Here is a 19609-nt window from a genome sequence, read left to right as displayed (position 1 = left end):
CATCAGAATTAATTTAGATGAATGCTAATAGATTAGCTCTAGAGTTAGATTAAACTAACTCTACAAAAAAAATCAGATTTATAAACTCATTCTCCTATTATGGTGTAAAAAGCATATGTTCTAAAGTATTTACAATCATTCTTAGCCAAAACATTCTCTTGACCATGTGAATAATCCCCTAGCTTTTCTTATAAGAAGTTCTTGAATTTTTTAAGAATAATTATTGGTTAAAATAATTAAGGTTAATAAATCTTACAGGAAAAAATAGAAATAGGTCTAATGACACCCAGATGGACATATTTGAAGAAGACAAACTTCTGAGGACACTTAGAAGTGAGCCATTATGTTGATTTCAATATGGAATATGCATTTATTAAGTGAAAATCAGATTTCCATCAGAAGATGTTGTACTAGTAGCAGAAGTAATTGCTAAAACTCTGCTACCATAAACACATGCCTAGTCAGGCACACACTTCTGAGCAAAGTCCATCCATTTAAGTGTTCACAGAAATATCAGAATGATCACTATAGTAAATATATGAAAAAAAATAGATGAAAAAATGTTTTTATGCCTCTGACCACATTTGTGTGTGATCAGTATCACATTTCTGTTAATTGTCAGACTTCCTTTCTCTACTGCAGTGTTGTCAGCCATATGATTCATGAGTCATATCTGGTCTTTTGTATACAGAGCTCATTGAATATTCAGATTCCACAGAGTATAAATTACCACGTAAATGAACTAATTTTTTTTTTTATCGTGTTTGGTGAGGGGGAAGGGAAGGAACTCAGGCTTTCCAAATTTGAAATTAATTCAGTCATTGCAGTACTGCAACCCTGAGCAGCAGTCCTGGCTTATTCTTCTGAAAACAATAGCTCTGAGAGGTGTAAAATGACCTGTTCTCCCTTATGCTTTTTACTCATTGTTTTATGTTAGGAAGGTGGGAAAGAGGAGTTGGTATGAAATCCAAGACCAACCTTGCTGTTTGCTGAGATAAAGTATATGCGGTGAGGTAGGGCAGGTCTTGAATAGACACAAAACCAAGTGGAAGGCAGAGAAGGGAAAGAAAAGAAAGGCTTAAGAGAAAAACAATGATATAATACTAAATCTCCATTAATGATGCTGAATGTGACAACTGAGAGATTTTCACATGCAGTTAGCTCCATTTTGAGATGGCCTAGATAAGGCCAATGATGCAGGTAGCCCTACTCTGGGATTCACAGAAGTCTCTAATTGCCTGATTCCTCCAGGAAAACTTCTATGTATTTTGTGTTAATCCGTATAAGCACATATCATGGATCTGTTCCACTGACAGCAATGGATGGTTCTTCTATAAATGCTCAAAATGTGTAGTCCAAAACAGTGAAACAGCCCACAACTATATTATGAAGAAGGCTTTTCTCAAAATGAGTGTCATGCTCCCACATAAGCTGGATGGAGTCACTTTCTTGCACTCCACAGCAAAGCATAAGTTCCTACTTTTTCACAGTATTGTGAGTGGGTGTTTACTGAGGCAGCAGAGAAGAGAAGGAAGAGGCACAAGGAAATATACACAAAGGGGGGCAAAAAAGGTTGTATATGAGATAAACTGGAGCATATTTGCAATTGTTTTGTCAACCAGAAATACAGTGCCTTCTATAGCCTCAAGCAGGAAACAGGAGGAAAAAAGAAAAGCTGTAAAGGGGGTATTTTTTTAAACAGGAGATACTAGTTAAAGAACAGTATCAAAACATTTTTACTACGTTAATTGGTTAATTAAAGTAATTGTAGTTGACAGCATCCCTTTAATTGCATGAGCCTTTGTAGGTGTGTTCTTTGTTTTGTTTCCTATGGGAACAGATTTAGACAATTGTTTTAAGTGTCAGTCGGGCTTCTCACAGAGAATAAGTTGAAACTTGCTTAGCTGAATGGAAAAGAGAGAAGAGGCTTCAGGTATAACTATATTTTTTTAAGTTTCTAGGAAATCAATGAAAGAAAGACAAATTGATGCCAACACTTTTTAAAGTACTTGGGTGTGATGTACTACCACCCCGGGCAAGTCATGATGAGCTGGCTTATCTAACAGCCCATCACTACGGGATGCAAGGTCCTGCTCTCCCTTCCTTTTCTGTCTTTAAGCTGAATGGTAGTTTGAATGAATAGTATCTCGCGTCCTCATGTTTTGCCAGCTCTTGCATCCTATGGAATGCCTCCGTGAGTACATCTGGTTGAGCTTGAAGTTCAGTGGCAGCCTAGACCAATCCAGATGTTGCCTACAGCCCTACTCTCTGCCCCTTTATATATATTCAAGTTTATATAATAGGTATTTTTAAAGAGGAAAACTCTTGTCTTTTTCACTTCCCTTTCCCTGAGCATTCTGTTCCTGCCCCTCCCTTGTTGCAGTCCTTTGTCACGCTTTGTCTTGTCCTTTGCCAAGTCATTTCAGCACGTTAAAGCAGCAGAAAGTTAACTTGCTGAAAAAGGAAAAAAGTGAATAGTTTTTTTGGTTTTTGTTTGGTTTGTTTGTTTGTTTGTTTGTTTGTTTAATTCTGCTGATATTCTTGTACCGAGACAGCTCTGCAAAACATTCGGTAAGCTGCGGTGAGATGCAAGGGAGAGGGTGGGAGGATCTGAGGAGAGGACAGGGCAACAGCCTCTGTGGGTTCAGGCGCAAGGAAATGCGGAGCGAGAGAGGCTTTCCTCCCTTGGTGCTGGTGAGCTGCGGGCTCTGCTAAGCACTTGCCCATCTTTTGTCACTTCACTTTTGGTCATGTGGTGGCAGCGAGCCGGCCCCTGGTCCGTCTGTGGGCAGACTCCCGTTAGCCACAGTGCGTGGTGCTGGCGTCATGTGCGGGGCATCATGCACATCGTGGGGCACAGAGGGGTGACTGTGATGGGAAGAGGAAATCCAGCTTGCTTCATCCACTGCCCACACTGACACTTGTCTTTATATTAATTGTGCAGAATGCAAAGAATGAGACTTGGCTCAACAGCATGGAGTTGAATACAGTCAGAAAACACCCAGAAACTGAAAAGCAGGTGTGTGGTAAAGAGTACAGGTTGGTGTGACCCATCATCATTTGTTTATTTCTCTGAAGTGCTACATTCATTTCCCATACATATTCCTAAAAAAAAAAAAAAGAAAAAAAATATATATATACACATTTGTTTATTTATTTATTTATTTTAAGAGGAAGCCCACTGGGGAAAAAAAAAACCAAAAAACCAAAAAAACAACTGGTTTGACGAAGTGGGATAAGTGGGATTAGGATATTGGAAATTTCTGTACAGTACCAACTTACTTAATGATGCTGTTCTGTATCTACAAGGCTCTTCACAGGGAAGCAAAGCATCAAAGAAACTGTAATTCACTCCACTGTTTGTGCAGTGTACTCTACTAACACATGATGGAAGACTAAGGAAAATTATTTCCTGGCTCTAATGAGGGAACTTTCGATGTGACTGGTAACACTGGAAAATGTGGGGGTTTTCCTCATGTAACTGTACTTTCTTGGCCCTTTCTTTTGGCTGGCTCATGTTCTGTGTCAGCCTCCCAGAATGATTTTTTTTTTTCCCTTCAGTCAATTTAGAGGAAGACAAAATGTTCAATAGGCTTAAAATACCACACTGACAACTTCATGCAATGCTCATCTTTATTTTTTCAGTTGAAATTGTAAGATTTTGCGACAGTCTGCCTTCATCTTTGGAAACAGTCATTGATCAGGGAAGCATGGCCAATTCCAAATACTTCTGGATTTTAATTGCATTTTAAGGAGAATTCTTATTTTATTCTGCTGGAATAAATTAAAATATCCATTGATTCTGATTTCTATCCAAAGCAATGAAGTTGTATGGTAGAAGGCCAAAGTCCTACGTTGAAAAACTACCAAATATTCCAGACTTTATATGATTAGGCAATTTCATATTTTTAACTTACAAACAACTGTGTTTCTAATGCTTCAAAATAGGAAAAAAAATAACCAAAACCAAAAAACAACCACCCTGATCAAGAGATATGGTTTCAACATGCAATGGATAAATGTAAATATAAAATTGATTCTGGTCTCCAGAACTTGCAATGAAAAAACTCTCTTACCTCATCTTGCCTTCTAAACCTACACACTGCAGAGAAGTAATATATGTTACACTTTGTTAGAAGGCTGTACAATAAATGACAGTCATCTTGGTCTTTCAAAAGCAAGACTTAAGAGACACTTAACAGCTTTTTGGACCTAAAAAACCCTATTTTTTTTTATTCTTTAGAGAGATTATGATGTGCATTATCACTCTGTTCCTGCCAGCTCCTATGAAATGTAATATTTCTAGTTTGCACAAAACATTTTGCAAGGAAATTAGTATTTTCACAAAATGAATAGTTGGAAAGCCTCTAAAATGATAGCAGGGAGAGGTAACGTCTGAAAAACAGCAAAGAAAAAGGAGAGAAATATTTGGTCAGAAAACCAGGTATATTGTAGAAAACTTAGGATTATTTCCTCTTAACATTGTAAACTGGCATGTAGGATGTACTGTAGCATTCAGCAAGCATGGAATGTGCAAGACACTGTCAGTGTCTTGCATGGCAGTGGTATTATTGCTACTCTGTATGAATTTTTAAAATTTATTTTTCAAAATTAATTGTGAAAGGTGTCTAAAATGTGCCTAGAAAATGTGTCCACGGCACTGTTTAACTTACTTTCCATCTGTAAGAATAGCACGACTTTCAGTTCAATATTTGACACTTCAAGTATTTTAGGTATTTGTTGATATAAGCCTCCTTTTTTGATTGGAAGCAAAAAGCAATTTGGCAGTGTTGGATATACGTTGTACAGAGACCTTATGTCCAAAATGCTGCAGTTTGCTAGTTTGTGTTTATTCAATCACTTCAATACTTTTCCTGACACTGCTTCCAACACATTCAAGCAGATTCTGCCATGAAGCATGGTGACAGATATTCTATATATGTAAGGTGACATGTCATCAGAGCAAATTAGCTTCCCTGTTGTTTCAAGACTTGCCCTTGTGACACCTCCACACTGTAGACAAGGTAAGAGACAGGAATTTTCAGCAGCAACAGCTTTTTCACTAGCATTTGCCTAACAGAAAGATAGTCTGTCTTGGTTTCTTTTAAGCTAGGTAACATTGCTGCATCATATTCATCTTTTGCATGAGATCAACCTGAGTCACAGCTAAGAAATCGGAAGAGTAAATACTGCAACACATGAACCTACGAAGTTTTTTGAAAGGAGAATATTTGTCCTATCTACCGTAAGATTTCAACTATTTAGTGCCTCAAACCAATTTTCATTAATGTGAATAAACAATAAATACTTCAAGGGATAATGTTGAATTGTGTCAAATATTACTATATTTAGTGCTTTTTGTAGGGGAGTTTTCAAATTGCTTTGAAAAAAACTTCAAAGAGGTATTGATGTAAAAATATGATTAACACTTTAAATTCCAATGCAATACTAGTACTGATTAGGGACTAAAATAGGCTATTGTGAAAAGTACAATGTGTAGGATTCTACCAGGATGATCCTGGTAGAATCAAAATAGATATACTATTGAAAATAAAAGTGTGCTTGTTCTCTGAGTTTGACTTTTAGAATGATTCTTCCCAGCACTCCTCAAATTCCTTTATGTATTTCTCTCAGTTAATATGCCTGAGGTTCACTTTTCAACTACAATGCCTTAAAACCCAGGGAAAGACTGTGGCATGAGACAGCAGCTTGAATGAGGTGCTGGTATTGTTTACAAGTGTTTCGCTTTTGAAGAGTGTTTCTGAAATTAGCCTGAGTGCTACCTGTGAAGATAAGCCAACAATGACATTTTTGCATAAACCATTAGCTCTATTTGTGAATGTCTAAAATATTCCATAATCTCAGGAGAAAACAGTGCCATTTGACATGATACAGTCATTAATATTGTCAAAGCACTGAAGATAGAGCTCCAGCAATATGCTAACAGAAACCTGATGAAGACTAAAAATGCTTGTCAATGAACCAGAAAAAAATCTGTCAGCAGCCTTCTGAATACACAGGTGCTGTATTCATTAAGAAAGAAAGGTTATTAGCTGTTTATAAAGACCATTTCAAAGAATAAAAAATGCTGTGATATCTAAGTTATGAGATTGCAGGCAAACTGTTGACAACAGGCACTACAAGAGGAGGAGGAGATGGGAAGGAATAATGTAGCAGCATGTATTATATGTGTGGAAGAAGGATGCCAATGCATTTTCATGAGAGATGATATCAGAAACTATTTTTACATCCTGCTGCCAAAGGACTACTTCTTTACACATTGCAGAGGGACACACCCTCCCATATTTTTCCCATGTGTCATTAACATTGGCAAAATTATTTCTGTGTATCAATAAAATGGACTGTAGAATCACCAGGAGAGTGTCTACCAGGATACTCTGTGTAATTTGGTTACCAAAGTAATTAATTTCCTCCAAGGAAGGGGAGGTTATCCAGTGCTGGTCAGTCTGTTCCACAGTCCCTTTGTTATCAGGCACTGTTTATGGATAAAGAATTAGCTTATTGTATTAAAGAGATAAATATTCATTTCAAAATTCAAAATGAAATTATGAAATCAGAAAACACATTGCCTGAGAACTCAGCTGCATCCTTACGTGTTTTTGCTGTCTTTCTTAGGACAATGTTCAGCCCTGAGAGATGCAGGTGATTGTAATCAATGTTTTTTCTCAACTTTTTAAAAAAGTTTGCTCAGTTTGCTTTTGATTTTTCTGAACTGTATTGATTCCTCTTGCATGTCCCAAACTAGTCTGTTCTCTATAGCTTACACTGCTCTGCTAGTAAGTTGCAAAACTGTAAAAGATGAATCAAAATGAATCTTTGTTAGCAATGCTTTATGCCTGCTTACCCATTGCAGATCATAAAATTACAGAATAATTTAGTTTGGAAAAGACCTTTATGATCATTGAGTTCAACTGTAAACCTGGCACTGCCAAATCCACCATGTCTCAAAGCACCGCATCTACAATCTTTTAAATACCTCCAGGCATGGTGATTCCATCACTTCCCTGGGCAGCCTGTTCCAATGCTTGACTATACTCCTAGTGTAGATTTTTTCCCTAATATCCAATCTAAACCTTCCCTGGCACAACTTGAGGCCATTTCCTTTTGTCCTGTTACTTGCTATTTAGGAGAAGAGACCAACCCCACCTGGCTACAACCTCCTTTCAGGTAGTTATAGAGAGCAGTGAACTCTTCCCAAGCCCCCTTTTCTCCAGGCTACAATTGCTCATCATAAGGTGCTCCAGACCTGTCAACAGCTTCATAGCTCTTCTTTGGATGCATTTGGAGAAGGTACTAGGCAGAAACAACAGCAAGCAGCTTTGAGAGTGATTCTGCCTTAACTGTGGGAAGCTTCCCTGGACCTTCCGCAGGCACCACTGCCACCAGTGCCCATGTGAGAAGGGGTTAGTGCAGGATGGCATTTATAGGAAAGCTTTCCCTTTGTGGCTCATACCTTTCTGGCACGTGCAGTACTTTCTGGGATGTGAAGTCAGGACACAGTGAGGGTCTGTACAAACATGTCGGTGTTGGTGGACAAATCTTGTACTTCCAGCAGTGTGCCCACGTGGAAAAGAAGGCCAATGGCCATTCTGGCCTACATTAGGAATGGTGTGGCCAGCAGGATCAGGGAGGTCACTCTTCCCCTTTACTTGGCACTGGTGAGGAAGCACCTTGAGTCCTGTGTCCAGTTCTGGGCCCCTCACTTTAGGAAGGATGCTGAGATCAGGAGCCTGTCTGGAGAAGGGCAACAAGGCTGGTTGAAGGGTCTGGAACACAAGTCCTAGGAGAAGTGGCTGAGGGAGCTAGAGTTGTTTAGCCTGGAAAACAGGAGGCTCAGGGAAGACCTTATCACTCCCTACAAAAACCTGAAAGGAGGTTCTAGCCAGATGGAGGTTGGTCTCTTCTCTCAGGCAACAAGCAATAGGACATGAAGACACAGTCTTAAGCTGTCCCAAGGGAAGTTTAGGTTGGAAGAAGTTCTTCACAGAAAGGGTGACTGAACATTGGGAATGGTGGAGGTGGTGGAGTCACCATGCCTGGAAGTCTTTTTAAGGTAAGACTGGATGCGGCACTTAGTGCCATAGTCCAGTTGACAACATGGTGTTACTTCATATGTTGGACATGATGATCTCAAAGCTCTTTTCCAACCTAGCTGGCTCTGTGATTCCAGCAGCAGATGGAGCATGTGGATGCCGCCGGTGGAGCAGGGAAGCACTGGCACGCACGAGAAGCGGGGACAGCCGCACGCTGGCCCAGCACCGCTGCAGTCGAGCACTTCGGGCGGGTGGGAGAAGTGGCCACCCACCACCGGGTGACCCGGAACGCGGGGGGGCGGCGCGCCTCCCGACGGGACGGATAGGGGTTCCAGCGCCGGCCTTCCGGCCTGACTGAAAGACAAACTCGGACGCAATCCTCCGCGGCGGGGGAGGGCACGTAAGGCTGCCCGGGGAAAAGCGGGGCCGTGCACGGGGCACGGATGCGGGGCAGGCCGGGGAGAGTCCCCACCCGCCGAGAACCACCGGCCCGGCCCGGCCCGGCCCCGCCCCGCCTGGACGGCTCAGAACGCATGCTGGGACTTGTAGTCCCGCGCGACGCCGTCCCGCCTCCGGCAGCAAAACTACAACTGAGCGAAACTACAACTCCCGGCGGGCGGAGAGGCGTGTCTCGGGCGCCGTGTCCGAGCCCGCACGGGGCGGGGGCCGATCCCTCTAGGTCGGGCCGCGCAGGCGGGGCTTCTCCGTGCCCACCGTTCGCTGGCGGAACTCGCCCGCCTCGGCCCGGCAGCGGGAGTGGGGCAGGACGCGGCTGCCGCCCGGGGCTAGCGACACGCACCGCTCGCGGCTCACTGGAGCGTCGGTCGGGGGCGGCCCGGCTGACCGGGAGGCGGCGGCAGTGGGAGCGGGGCTCCAGCGCGGACACCCGCTGCCCGGCTCGCTGCCCTGCGCTTCCAGCCCGGTCGGCGGGGAGGCGGCGATGGAGAAGAGTTAGTGCAGTCACCGCGCTCCAGTGGCCGGGGAGAGGGCCGGGCCGGGCCGGTTCGGTTGCCGAGGGACCTGCTGCCCTGTCGCCGAGAAGCGGCTGAGTGACCGACCGGCCGAGAGCGGCGGAGGGTGCGCGCCTGTGTGGTCCCGTCCCCCGCCGGCTCCTCCCGCGGGCGGGCGGGCGGCCGGCGCTGCGGTGGTTACCGCCTCCCCCTGAAAATGAAGAGGTGGTGGCAGCTGCTGCTTCGGGGTCTGGCTGCCGGGGGGAAACCTGGATAGAGGCTCGTAAAGAAGGGTGAAGAGAAAGTCGCCGCTCTCTGGTTCGCGAAGGGGGAAGCCGGGTGTTTTTCTCACCTTGCTGCGGGGCCAGAGCACAGCGAAGCCAGGGACGCCGGCGGGGAGCCGCTCCTGTGCGCCGGGGGAGGGGGCGGGATGCGGGGGGAGGCCCGGCACCGCCGCGGGCCGTGGGCGAGAGCCTGCGGCGGGGCGGGGTGCGAGCGGCCGCGGCGGCGCTGAGCCGGGCGGCGAGGATGGTGCGGGGAGGGAGAAGTCCTGGCAGAGATCTAGCGGCGGAGAAGCCTCACTGTCCCCTGCCTCCCAACCTCCCTCCCGCGGGGCCGAGGCGCTGGGGAGCATGAGGCGGCGGCGGGGACCTGTTGTGTAGGGAGGGGCGCGGGCAGGGAGGATGAGGAGGACCCGCTCCCGAAGCGCTGGTGTCTGTCGGCGACCAGCCGTGCCCCAGGCTGCCACGGGCTCGGGAGAATCCCTTCCTGTGGAGTGGTGACAGGGGAGCTCTGCGCCCCTAGGTCTGCGCGGAGCGGCGGCCGCTTCCCGCTGGACTGCGGCTTCAGGAAGAGGAGAGCTTCAAGTGTTCTTCAGAAGCTGGAGTTGCAGCCTGGTTCCTTTCTTGCCCTTTTTTTCATTTTTATTCTTTTTTTCCTCCCCTCCCCCTTAATGATTTGTTTCGCGTGTCTCTCGAGGGAACGTCTTAGGAATGGTCATTTTTAGCAGTGGAATCTGCTGCGCAAAGGAGGATTATAACAAATCTCTATGAATGATAGACTCGATTGCTAAACCTTGCCTTGACCAACCTTCTGACCCTCGGAGAAAACTCTCAGGGTGTGCGTGGGAAGGAAAAAAACCTTCCCATTTGAAAATAATCTTGATTTAAAAGACTGATTTTTTTTTTTTTTGAAAGCCTATCCAGTCTGATTTATAATTACTTTTTTTTTTTCTTTTTGTCCTGTTTTGTGATAAGTTGTTTTTAAAAGGATTGTTCTACGTGGCTGTTTTGTAACTGGTGGAGGAAGGAAGGATCCCTCTCAAGCGTTTCTGATGTGACAGCTTTGGTTTCTGAAGAGTTAAGTGGTGTTTGCATGATACGCCTATTGCTAGTCTGGTAGCAGACTTTTCATCATTTTATTTGCCTTTTTTTATTAACTGGGGCTGGTGGAGAGGGCTCTCTTGGTCAGAAGAATATTTGCACATATATATTTGTATATATTTTTGGTGGGGTTCTCCCCATATTTTACTCTTTCTTGATGACTCCTGGAGGTGGTAGTGGGCCCATGAAAGACTGTGAATACAGTCAGATCAGCACACACAGCTCTTCGTCTCCCATGGAGTCTCCCCATAAGAAAAAGAAATCAGTTCCCAAGAGAAAATGGGAGGTTTTTCCTGGAAGAAACAAATTCTTCTGCAATGGGAGGATCATGATGGCTCGACAGACTGGAGTCTTCTACCTGACTCTTGTTCTCATCTTGGTCACCAGTGGACTCTTCTTTGCATTTGAGTAAGTGACTTTCAAGTCTTCATATATTCTTTCTCCTCCTCTAGTTTCTGGCTGAAAGCAAAATTAACATTTTTGTTTAGGAGAGGGTGTTGACTGAATTCCACCAATATTGATTAATTGAAAATACCATCTGATAAGATGCTGAGGGGTGCACAATACAGTTTGGGTTATCATACTCTGTGGAAAACTGATGAGAATTGCAGTTGCTTTTATACCACAGGTTTCCAGCTTTTACTGGTGTTGAAAGAGGAGTGTAAAACAGCAGGTTTGGGATGACCAGGAAATGATGAGGCTCCTCATCTGTCAGTTACTCTGAGAATCAAAACTGGCACACGCAAAAATACTGACCCTTTGTCACAGAACTGAATGCAAGAAAAGCAGTATTTTCATTAGTTTATTAGTTGGGCATGATTTTTTTTTCTCTTGACATCATTTTAATAGCTTGTAGATGAGAATTCAAAGTGAAGAGAAAAAAAAAGAGCTGTACAATTTTGTATGTACCTAGCTTTCCACCACTAGGTAACAGCATTACTTTCTCTTTGTGATAACTTGTATGAGAGTTTAGTCTTAGTTTAAGCTACATTTGCTTTGGAGGTTTTGACTATTTTTTTAAGGTTCTGGCATCCTTCTAGGGCCTTTTTCTCTGTAGCTCTGGAGTCCTTTTCAACTGTATAAAGTGAACACACAGTGACAGCAAATCAAATATACTGATTTTTGCTCCTGTGTTGTAGTAGTTAAATTAACTACACATGGCAGTAAAGAATTAGGCACTTGATGTGAGCAATATTGTGTAACTTTTATTTACTTACTTTTATTTAGGAACCAAGTACAAAGAAGTTCACACTGCTAAAACACTTTTAATAAGAATAATTGAGTTATCTTAAAGGGTTAGTGCTCCTTTACTTGCTTTAAATTATTGTGGTTTGACTTGTGGTAGTAAAATATCTTCAAATTACTTTTTTTCTGCAATAAGAACTATTATTTATAACTAAGCGTCAATGCTGCCTCCAGAAATTGTTTTGCTAAGCAGTACAGTTGAAAACCAAAGGTCATTCATTACTTGGTGTCTTCAAGCAAGAAGATTAGGACATTAACAAACCCTAAATTGTACCAGTTAAATGCAGATCATCTTAACAATAGTGGTAGCAGTAAAGAAGGTAAAAATGCTCAGCAGGTAAGGAGTGGTTAAATATGTATGAGCTCCGCAGATTAGTGGGCTCCAGGTAACTTTAGAGGGGTTTATTAAATGTAAATCTTCTGCAGACATTATGAAGTGCCTCGAGTATCATTTGAGTAGTTGAAATAACACAGACAATGATGGTATCCACACTGCAAGTGTGTTTACTTTCCTGGTTTTAAACGGGTATTAACGGTGTAACCTCTAATAGCATGACAGTATTGCATTAGGACTGGGTGCTACTCTATTCTGTTTGCCGTGATTAAGCTTTTGGAAAGCTTTTCTATGTGGCATGAGACTTCTGTCTGTGTGCAGTCTCATCACCTTCAGCACAGCCTCTGAAGCCTGCTGGACTTCCTGCAGATACCAGAATGTAACTGTAGAATTGAAAATATAGTGTTTTATACTCAGGATTGTAAAACTGATTTATTAAGCAACCATTTGCTATTTATTTATATGTTTTAACACTTTGATCTTTCAGAGGTAAATTCTCTTAGCAGCTGCGTGATTCAGAAGTGCTAAAGCAGGATGAGCTGCTAGCTGTTCATCACCTTCTGATTTCATCACTACTGTGAGCTACATGCTCTACCAGAGTTGAATTCTGCAACTTCCATTGTGTATTTGAGAGTACTTGCAGTGTAACCGTATGTGATTGACAAGATTTTTAGTCAAGGATTTTCATATGTAGTTGGTGCTTATTCTTACTGGCAGTCTTGAATCAGGGAGGAATCTTGGGCTTTATGTAATGGAACTGTATAAATTCTCTGTGTGTGTACTGGTCTTGAGTCATTCTTGTATCACTTACACTCCTAAGGAAAATCAATAGAGAGTGACAATGGTATTTCATTTTTATAATGATAAGGTAGATTTTGGTCTTTAGAAAGCACTTGCATTGAAAAATTATTACTCATCCTTTGAAGGCTAATTAAAACCCAAATCTAAAGACTGTGAGAATGGTGTTCAGTATGTCTGTGATGGTTAAACTGCAGAGGATTGTTAATGTTAAAAAAAGAGGGGAGTCTCTTATTGAAGAGTGTTACTTTTAAGCAGTTTCTACTTGAGTTTGTTCCTAGTAGTGTGAAGTTACTATTTTTTGATGAGTGATAACATCCTGAGTGTTAAGTGTCGCTGCCATTATTGGCTGATTTGATGATGGCGTTCCTCACTAACCAGCCATTTATTGAATATGACAGAAATGTCTTTCATGTATCTGTGGAGCAAAGTGGTTTTTAAATGAACATGTGCCGTGTGTGTCTGAAACATAAGGTCAAACTGCCTTTGAAGAGGAAGGTACCCTGTATGTTCATGGAAATGTTTGTTCTTTTTTTTGCTACAGTGGAAATAAATTCTTTTGTTCCCTTTGGTTTTGGAAACTTGAAAATGGGTACTCATGGTTCAAGTCATTCCTTGGTTATAGGCTGGGAAGGGGGGAAGTAGGAAAGATTACTTTGACAGCTAATTCCTTGGAAAGCATCATGCTAACATAAACAGTTGTCTTTTATACTTTAGCTTTGTTCCTTCAGTGTGATATCCCTCCCTTCTATTTTACTCTTGACATCCATGCATCCAGAGCTGTATCTCATGTGCTTTGGAATACTCTTCAGGGAAGAAATACATTTCTCAGAGTCAATAAATCCTATGTCTCCAAAAGCAAAGGTATGTCATGCATCCTGACCTGTATAGCTTTTGACATTGAGTCATGACTTTGTAATCTTTGTTTCTCTATGTTTATGCTTTTGTGCTGTTTTTTTTTCTCCAGCTCCTGCTTTCAGCTGGTTTTATTCCTTTCTCTGTGTTGACTTTTATCTCTCATATACTCAAAATGCATCACCACTTCTTCCTTTTATCATTTCACTGTTCTTTTTCATTTTCAAAGAGATAAGCCAGAATTTGCTTAGAAGAAAAACAAGAAACCATGAGTTTTCAAGCAGGTAAAATATTTATAAGTCCTGCTTCCCTCCCTTTCCAAAGGAAGAGATTGCAAATAACAAGCAGTTTTATTTCTGTAACTTATTTATTAAATGTAACGTGAATGATTGCAAGCACTTTTGGGTCCTAAGAGGGATGCTGTGCTGAGCTGTTTTTAAAAATGATGCCTATTTTAAATTGCTCAAAATGAGACATCACAAATTATTGAATTTGTCTTTGAAATTTGGGTATTTACTTTACCTTGAAATTTTTTTCTAACCCTAACCTTGAGTTATTTAGCTGTTTCTTCTTTCTTTTCTTGTAAATTTGGCCTTTTGTTGCATTTTGGTTTTTTCCTTTGCCTTGCACCAGTACACAGAGATGTATATTTTTCCAAACTATTTAGCACTCATTTATCAAGGTAGCTGCATTTAAAGCTTAGAAAACAAATTCCTCTCCGCAGAGCAAAGATGGCATCTGTAACTGAAGGGCAGATCTGTTGCTGTGTGTAGCCAGTTCAACCATTGTATTTACATGTGTGTAAAGTCTTTATTTGTGCAGTAGAGGCAGAACTAACATACTTCATGCTTACTGCACTTAGCTAGGTATGCATATTCAAAAGAAATAAGAGCTTATTATGTGCATGGTCGTTTGGGATCCTGTTTCTGTAGGTTACAGGAAAGCAAAATGGATGCTGAGTGACATATTTAACACAGTAGGATTTGTGAAACAAATGTATTGTTGTTAAAAGGCAAATCTCATGTGGATGCGCAAGATCATGAGTTTCAGAGTGGTGGCTGATGACCTTGTCTGTGTTGCCTCTGGGGGCTGCCTTTCCTCTTGGGCTTTACTGGGCAGGTAGCAGGGAGGAACATGTCTTCACCTGAGCTGCTTCAGCTCAAGCAGGCAAATTAAACTTCCCATACAACGTGGGTTTACGTGAAGGTGCCGACTGAACTGAATTGACTCCGGCACAGTCGTGTTTTCTTCTGTCAACTTATTTGCAGGGTGAGTGGCTCTGGAAGAAGGTTGAAACAGATGGTAGGATGCTGGAAGGGCTGAAGCAGTGCAGCTTTTCTCTCTGTAAATGTGAATCAGAGCTCTATCACTTCTGATACCACTTGACGCTTGCACTGATTCAGCAAGCTGGAGGGGTTTTTAGTTTGTTTGTTTTGAGCTAACTAACACTTGATTTTTAAATTTTTTTGGGTTTTTTTAGTGAGCATTTGTGTAATTGCATTTTCTTGCAAAAGATGTGTGCTGGAAAATTATTTAAACTGAGGCTATTTATGTGCATACATATGTACAAACCATTGATTTCTGTGCTCTCGCAGTTGCTGGCAACCTCTTCCATGCCTCCCACTTTGAAAACGGGTGTGACTGGAGGACATTCATGAGTCACACTTTCTGATGCTGTGTGTGGATTGTTCAATATTGAACTTCTGTGGTGGAGTGGTGTAACTTGCTGCTCACTGCGACAAACCTCTGTGTGTAAACGCTGATGTCAGTAAGCTGAGCATTTTCACTGTGGTATCAACAACCCTTCTTATCTTGTGGCAGGTGTTTTTAGCTCTTGCAAGAGGTGGTCTCTTAGCATGACACTGTAGGCCAAGTAGGTGGGATGTTCATCTAATAACCTCCTTTATATTTAAGGCAAGTTACTTGTGTCTCCTGATGACCATGTCCTTAAACTATGAGTTCTTAGAAGAAAGTGCTAGCAATCCGACTTCAACTGTTAAAGGCTGCTCTAAACTTAGAGGGCATTTCCAGTTGAAGATGTCAAAATGGATTTTAAAGCAAAAATCATAGTATATAAACTAAAATTGTTATTCCACAAGAGAACTACATCCTTTTCTACATGGAAGGCAGTCACTGCCTAATTGTGCATAGGTGAGTGCAGTGTTGAGTAGGTGTTCTTTTCTCCCAGTTTTACTTTGTTGGTTTTTTTTTAAACCTGTCATTAAAATTAAACCAGAGGAATATTTCTGTTCCTTATTTTGTCATTTTACAAATCTCTGATAACTTACTGAAAAAGACATGGAATACAGTAAGTCTAATCTTTAGGGTTTACACTTTGTATTGAGCAAATGATTTCTAAGGGACTGTATGCATTCCAAGCAGAATGTTTATTCTTTGCACTTAATTGCCCTGAAAATGTTAACTGTCAGAATCAAATATCTGCCATGTACTAAGTATATCTAATGTTTTTTTCTTGACGAGGGACTTTTCTTCATTACAAAAGTAGACTCTCATGAGTTTCTCAGTGATCTGAGCAAGTGTGTCTGCTGAAGTTTCTCCCTGGCCAAAAGAGAGTAGTTTTGTACTACCATATCTCAAAAATAGCATGTCACTGAGCATGTGTGTCAGTATAAACGTGTAAACCTGCTTCGAATGAACTGTATGATATAAACTGAAATATTTCTGCCCAGAAATCAACTAATGGCATTTGACATTAGGTCATGCACTTCTGTTCAAGGCTAGGTCTATTTACATGGAAATGGACAGTGATTAAGTGCTTTATTTTTCAGAGTAAAAATCTGTGAGGATAACAGAAGGAAAGATAATCTCTCATGTTTTTAGAAGTTGTGACTTCCACTGAAACTGTAGAACCTTTTAATGGTTTTATAGCACTAACCTGCTTTCCAAAACAGCTGTTAAGCAGCTTTTTTTCTTTCTTTATGAGGGTGTTGTTTGCTTTGTTGGTTTTGGTGGTTTTGTTTTGTTTTTGTTCTGGCTGGGGATTTTTTTTTTATATTCAGCTTAGTTGATGGCCTTTATCTGCTGTTTCATGGAGACATTTTGAACACTTTTTTATTTTTCTACTTATATTTCTATATTTTCTTTGTGGAGGGGCAGGGAAATGAAAATAGGGACTATAATGGTATAGTGGGATGTCAGCTTCTGGGATGTTGGCTTCTCAGATACTATATTATTTGGGGACCTTGAGGAAATAATTGTGTACCTTTGAATCATCTATACACTTGCATCTTCAGAGTGAAATGTGAACATTAGTGGTCAACTTTGCCTGATGCCACCCAAAACCTTGGGAAACTCAATCACTGCTGGCTGGTGGGTAATTTCTAGGTTCACTATGTGTGTTGTAGATACGTGTAAATCCTTACCTGGACTATTTTATATTCATTCCAGAGAAGGGGGGGGGGGGGGGGAAGGGAAGGTAATTTTAATAGTTTAGTTCTTATATATATATATGTGTGTGTGTGTGTGCGTGTATGTATATATGTATCTTCAAATATTTACAAATGCTGATGGCTAATACTTCTCTACATCTTCAATCTCTGACTTGTAATCTTGTGACAGTTGTTTGATATAATCTCTCTTAATTTATCACTGAAAAGTTTGAAGTTTCTATTGTTTATATGTGCATATTATGCCTGTTTTATTTTGTCCTTCCCTGAGTAGGTGCTATTGTCCCTTTGTCTGAATGAATGTGTTTTAAAGGTATAAAACATGTCTTTTGGAGACTAGTTTTCATTTGTGTTTTAAAGGAAAGATGGTCTTTTTCAGGTGTTTTTTCAAGTTAGTTTCTCGAGAATCACATTATATGTTTAGGTTCATGTAAAGTATTCTTTTAATTCATATTGAAAATTGGTCTAATTATGCAAAAAATACCTTTGTTACTATATGATTTAATTTCTGTCTTAGCTATCATGTTGCATTATTATTTTGTGAATGGCATTTCATACAAAATGGAGTATCTCAGTGAATCTGGATGACCAAGAAAATTTCTTCTGAGTGTGGACAGGGGGAGGGTTGGCAAAATACTGTATTGAAAAATATCTGGGTTTTTTTGTAGATCTTAACACCTAAGTTTTACTTTTTAAATAGCTAAAAACCCCAGCAAAATAAAGTTTCTAATGGAAATGGTCTCTCCATTCTAGTGCAGCATTGAACTGTTGACCGTAGCAATAAAACATGAACTAATTAATGAGAAAGTGAAAATTGCTGCAGAAGAGGAGAAATCTGAGAATATTTTTAACTTTCTAAGCTGTGTGCTTGTTTCAAAATGGTCCAGCCAAAAAACCCTACAACACTAGCTTAAAATACTGTAACATTTTGAAAAATTGCTTAAAAAGTTGAACAGCTTTATCTAGGAAATTTTTCTTATCCTGATAGGTGATTCTTGCAAGTGATGCTGTAGTAGCTGATGATCACTTCAGGTCCAGGCTACCAGTGAAGGTTTGCACATAGCAGTGCAGCTTTTCTTTCATGTGACAAAGCTGATGGAGAAAGGGGGAAAATCCCCTGAAGTCAGCTGGAACTACAAAAGTTTATTAAACTTCATATAATTACAGCTCATTTGTTTTCAGAACTTAATACAAAACTGTAAAGTGGGCAATTTTTTTATAAATCAAAGAGACAAATTGAGAAATCAAGATGAAGCCTATATGTAATAGCCCCAAATAAAATTCTGTTTATATTTTGCATGTTGCAGAAGTACTAAGTGATACTAACATAAAACATACTTACGGAAGGATGCTGAAGTTGTTTCGAAGTTTCAGTTTTGGGCAACACATGCCCTGTCCCTTTCTGTGTGGTTTCTGTTTGTATTTCAGCTCCTGCTCATATGGCAGTGAATAGGCAGAGGGGGCTTTCTGCAGTGTGCATCAGTGGAGTTCTTACCCAAATGGATCCTAGAACTTCAGCTACTAAGTTGACAGTGTGCTGTAGTGAGATATGATTATATATCATGATACAGTTCTGTGTATGATCACTTGCATTTCATCAGTGTCCATAGGGTTTATTCACAAAATAATGTGGGATGGTGCCTGATGAGGGCTTACATAATGAGTTTCGCTAATGGGATTGCAGCTGGTTTTGTTTTGTGTTTTTCCACCCCTGATGTCCTCTGAAGTTGCTTACTGCAATAAATACTGGCAGTGTGCATTTATTATAGTAAATATGCAGTCAGTTCAGCTGCTTCTATAAATTTTACTCTTATTTTAAAAAATAAATTATGAAACAAATCAAATAGAATACTGAAAAACAAATTGAAAACAGAAAACCTGAGCTCATAAGCTGATGTACATAGAATCTGAAGTCTGTGAATTTCATATTGTAGTTTAAGTGCAAGATAACATTTTTACACTGTCTGCGTTGAATGAATCTATGAAATTAGTTTGAAGGCTTTAGTATATGTTTCTTGTACACATGATCAATATATATCAGCTCTTAAGAGCAAGGAGCAGATAAATTAGAATTTATTAGTATTTTAACATAAATACTTGGCATAATACTACAAATTATGAAAGTAGATTAAAAACATGGTCAGGAATTGGAAGCTTCCTCTTCCTACCACCTTGCAAAAGTAATGCCAATACAGAATTTCTCTGATTTTGATAAATTTTGTATCCCCTCTTTTTTGAACTGTATAGCACTGTCTGTATATCAGGAGCTTGCACTCTTGGTCTTGCATGTCCATTGCACTTGTAAGGTACTCCACTGGTTAGAAATGCCATGATTCTGGGCAGAGAAGCAGGTATCAGATCAGCCTGTGCTTAAATTTTGCTGGCATGCTTGTTTGTGCACGTGGTGTGGGTTTTCGTGGCACATCTATGCATGTTCCTTAGTAAACACTTATATTAGTAAAAAGGGTTTTCTAGTGTTAAGTTAGTATATGGAAAAGTTAGAATTGTTCCTTATTTGGAACTGTGTAGAGCAGCTGAAAGTACTATGAAGCAAAGTAAAAGCTGTAATAGCTGTGACTTGTCT

At 40.8% G+C, this 19609-nt stretch overlaps 1 protein-coding gene across 6 annotated transcripts in view; it reads left to right on the top strand.

Moving 5' to 3' along the window:
• The first annotated feature begins 9547 nt into the window (after positions 1-9547).
• The window catches only part of ZDHHC14 (zinc finger DHHC-type palmitoyltransferase 14), a 94090-nt gene continuing 84028 nt past the window's right edge, over positions 9548-19609 (top strand). For all 6 annotated transcript variants that reach the window (XM_053973485.1, XM_053973483.1, XM_053973481.1 and 3 more), the window contains exon 1: positions 9548-10794. In XM_053973485.1, coding sequence (XP_053829460.1) covers positions 10544-10794 — 251 coding nt within the window. In that variant the 5' untranslated portion in view covers positions 9548-10543. The remainder of the gene's footprint in view (positions 10795-19609) is intronic.

Source organism: Vidua macroura, chromosome 3, assembly GCF_024509145.1.
Source record: "Vidua macroura isolate BioBank_ID:100142 chromosome 3, ASM2450914v1, whole genome shotgun sequence".
In the NCBI taxonomy this organism is placed as follows: Eukaryota; Metazoa; Chordata; class Aves; order Passeriformes; family Viduidae; genus Vidua; species Vidua macroura.
The sequence above is the reverse complement of the archived record's forward strand: the minus strand, read 5'-3'. Positions and strand labels throughout refer to the sequence as shown.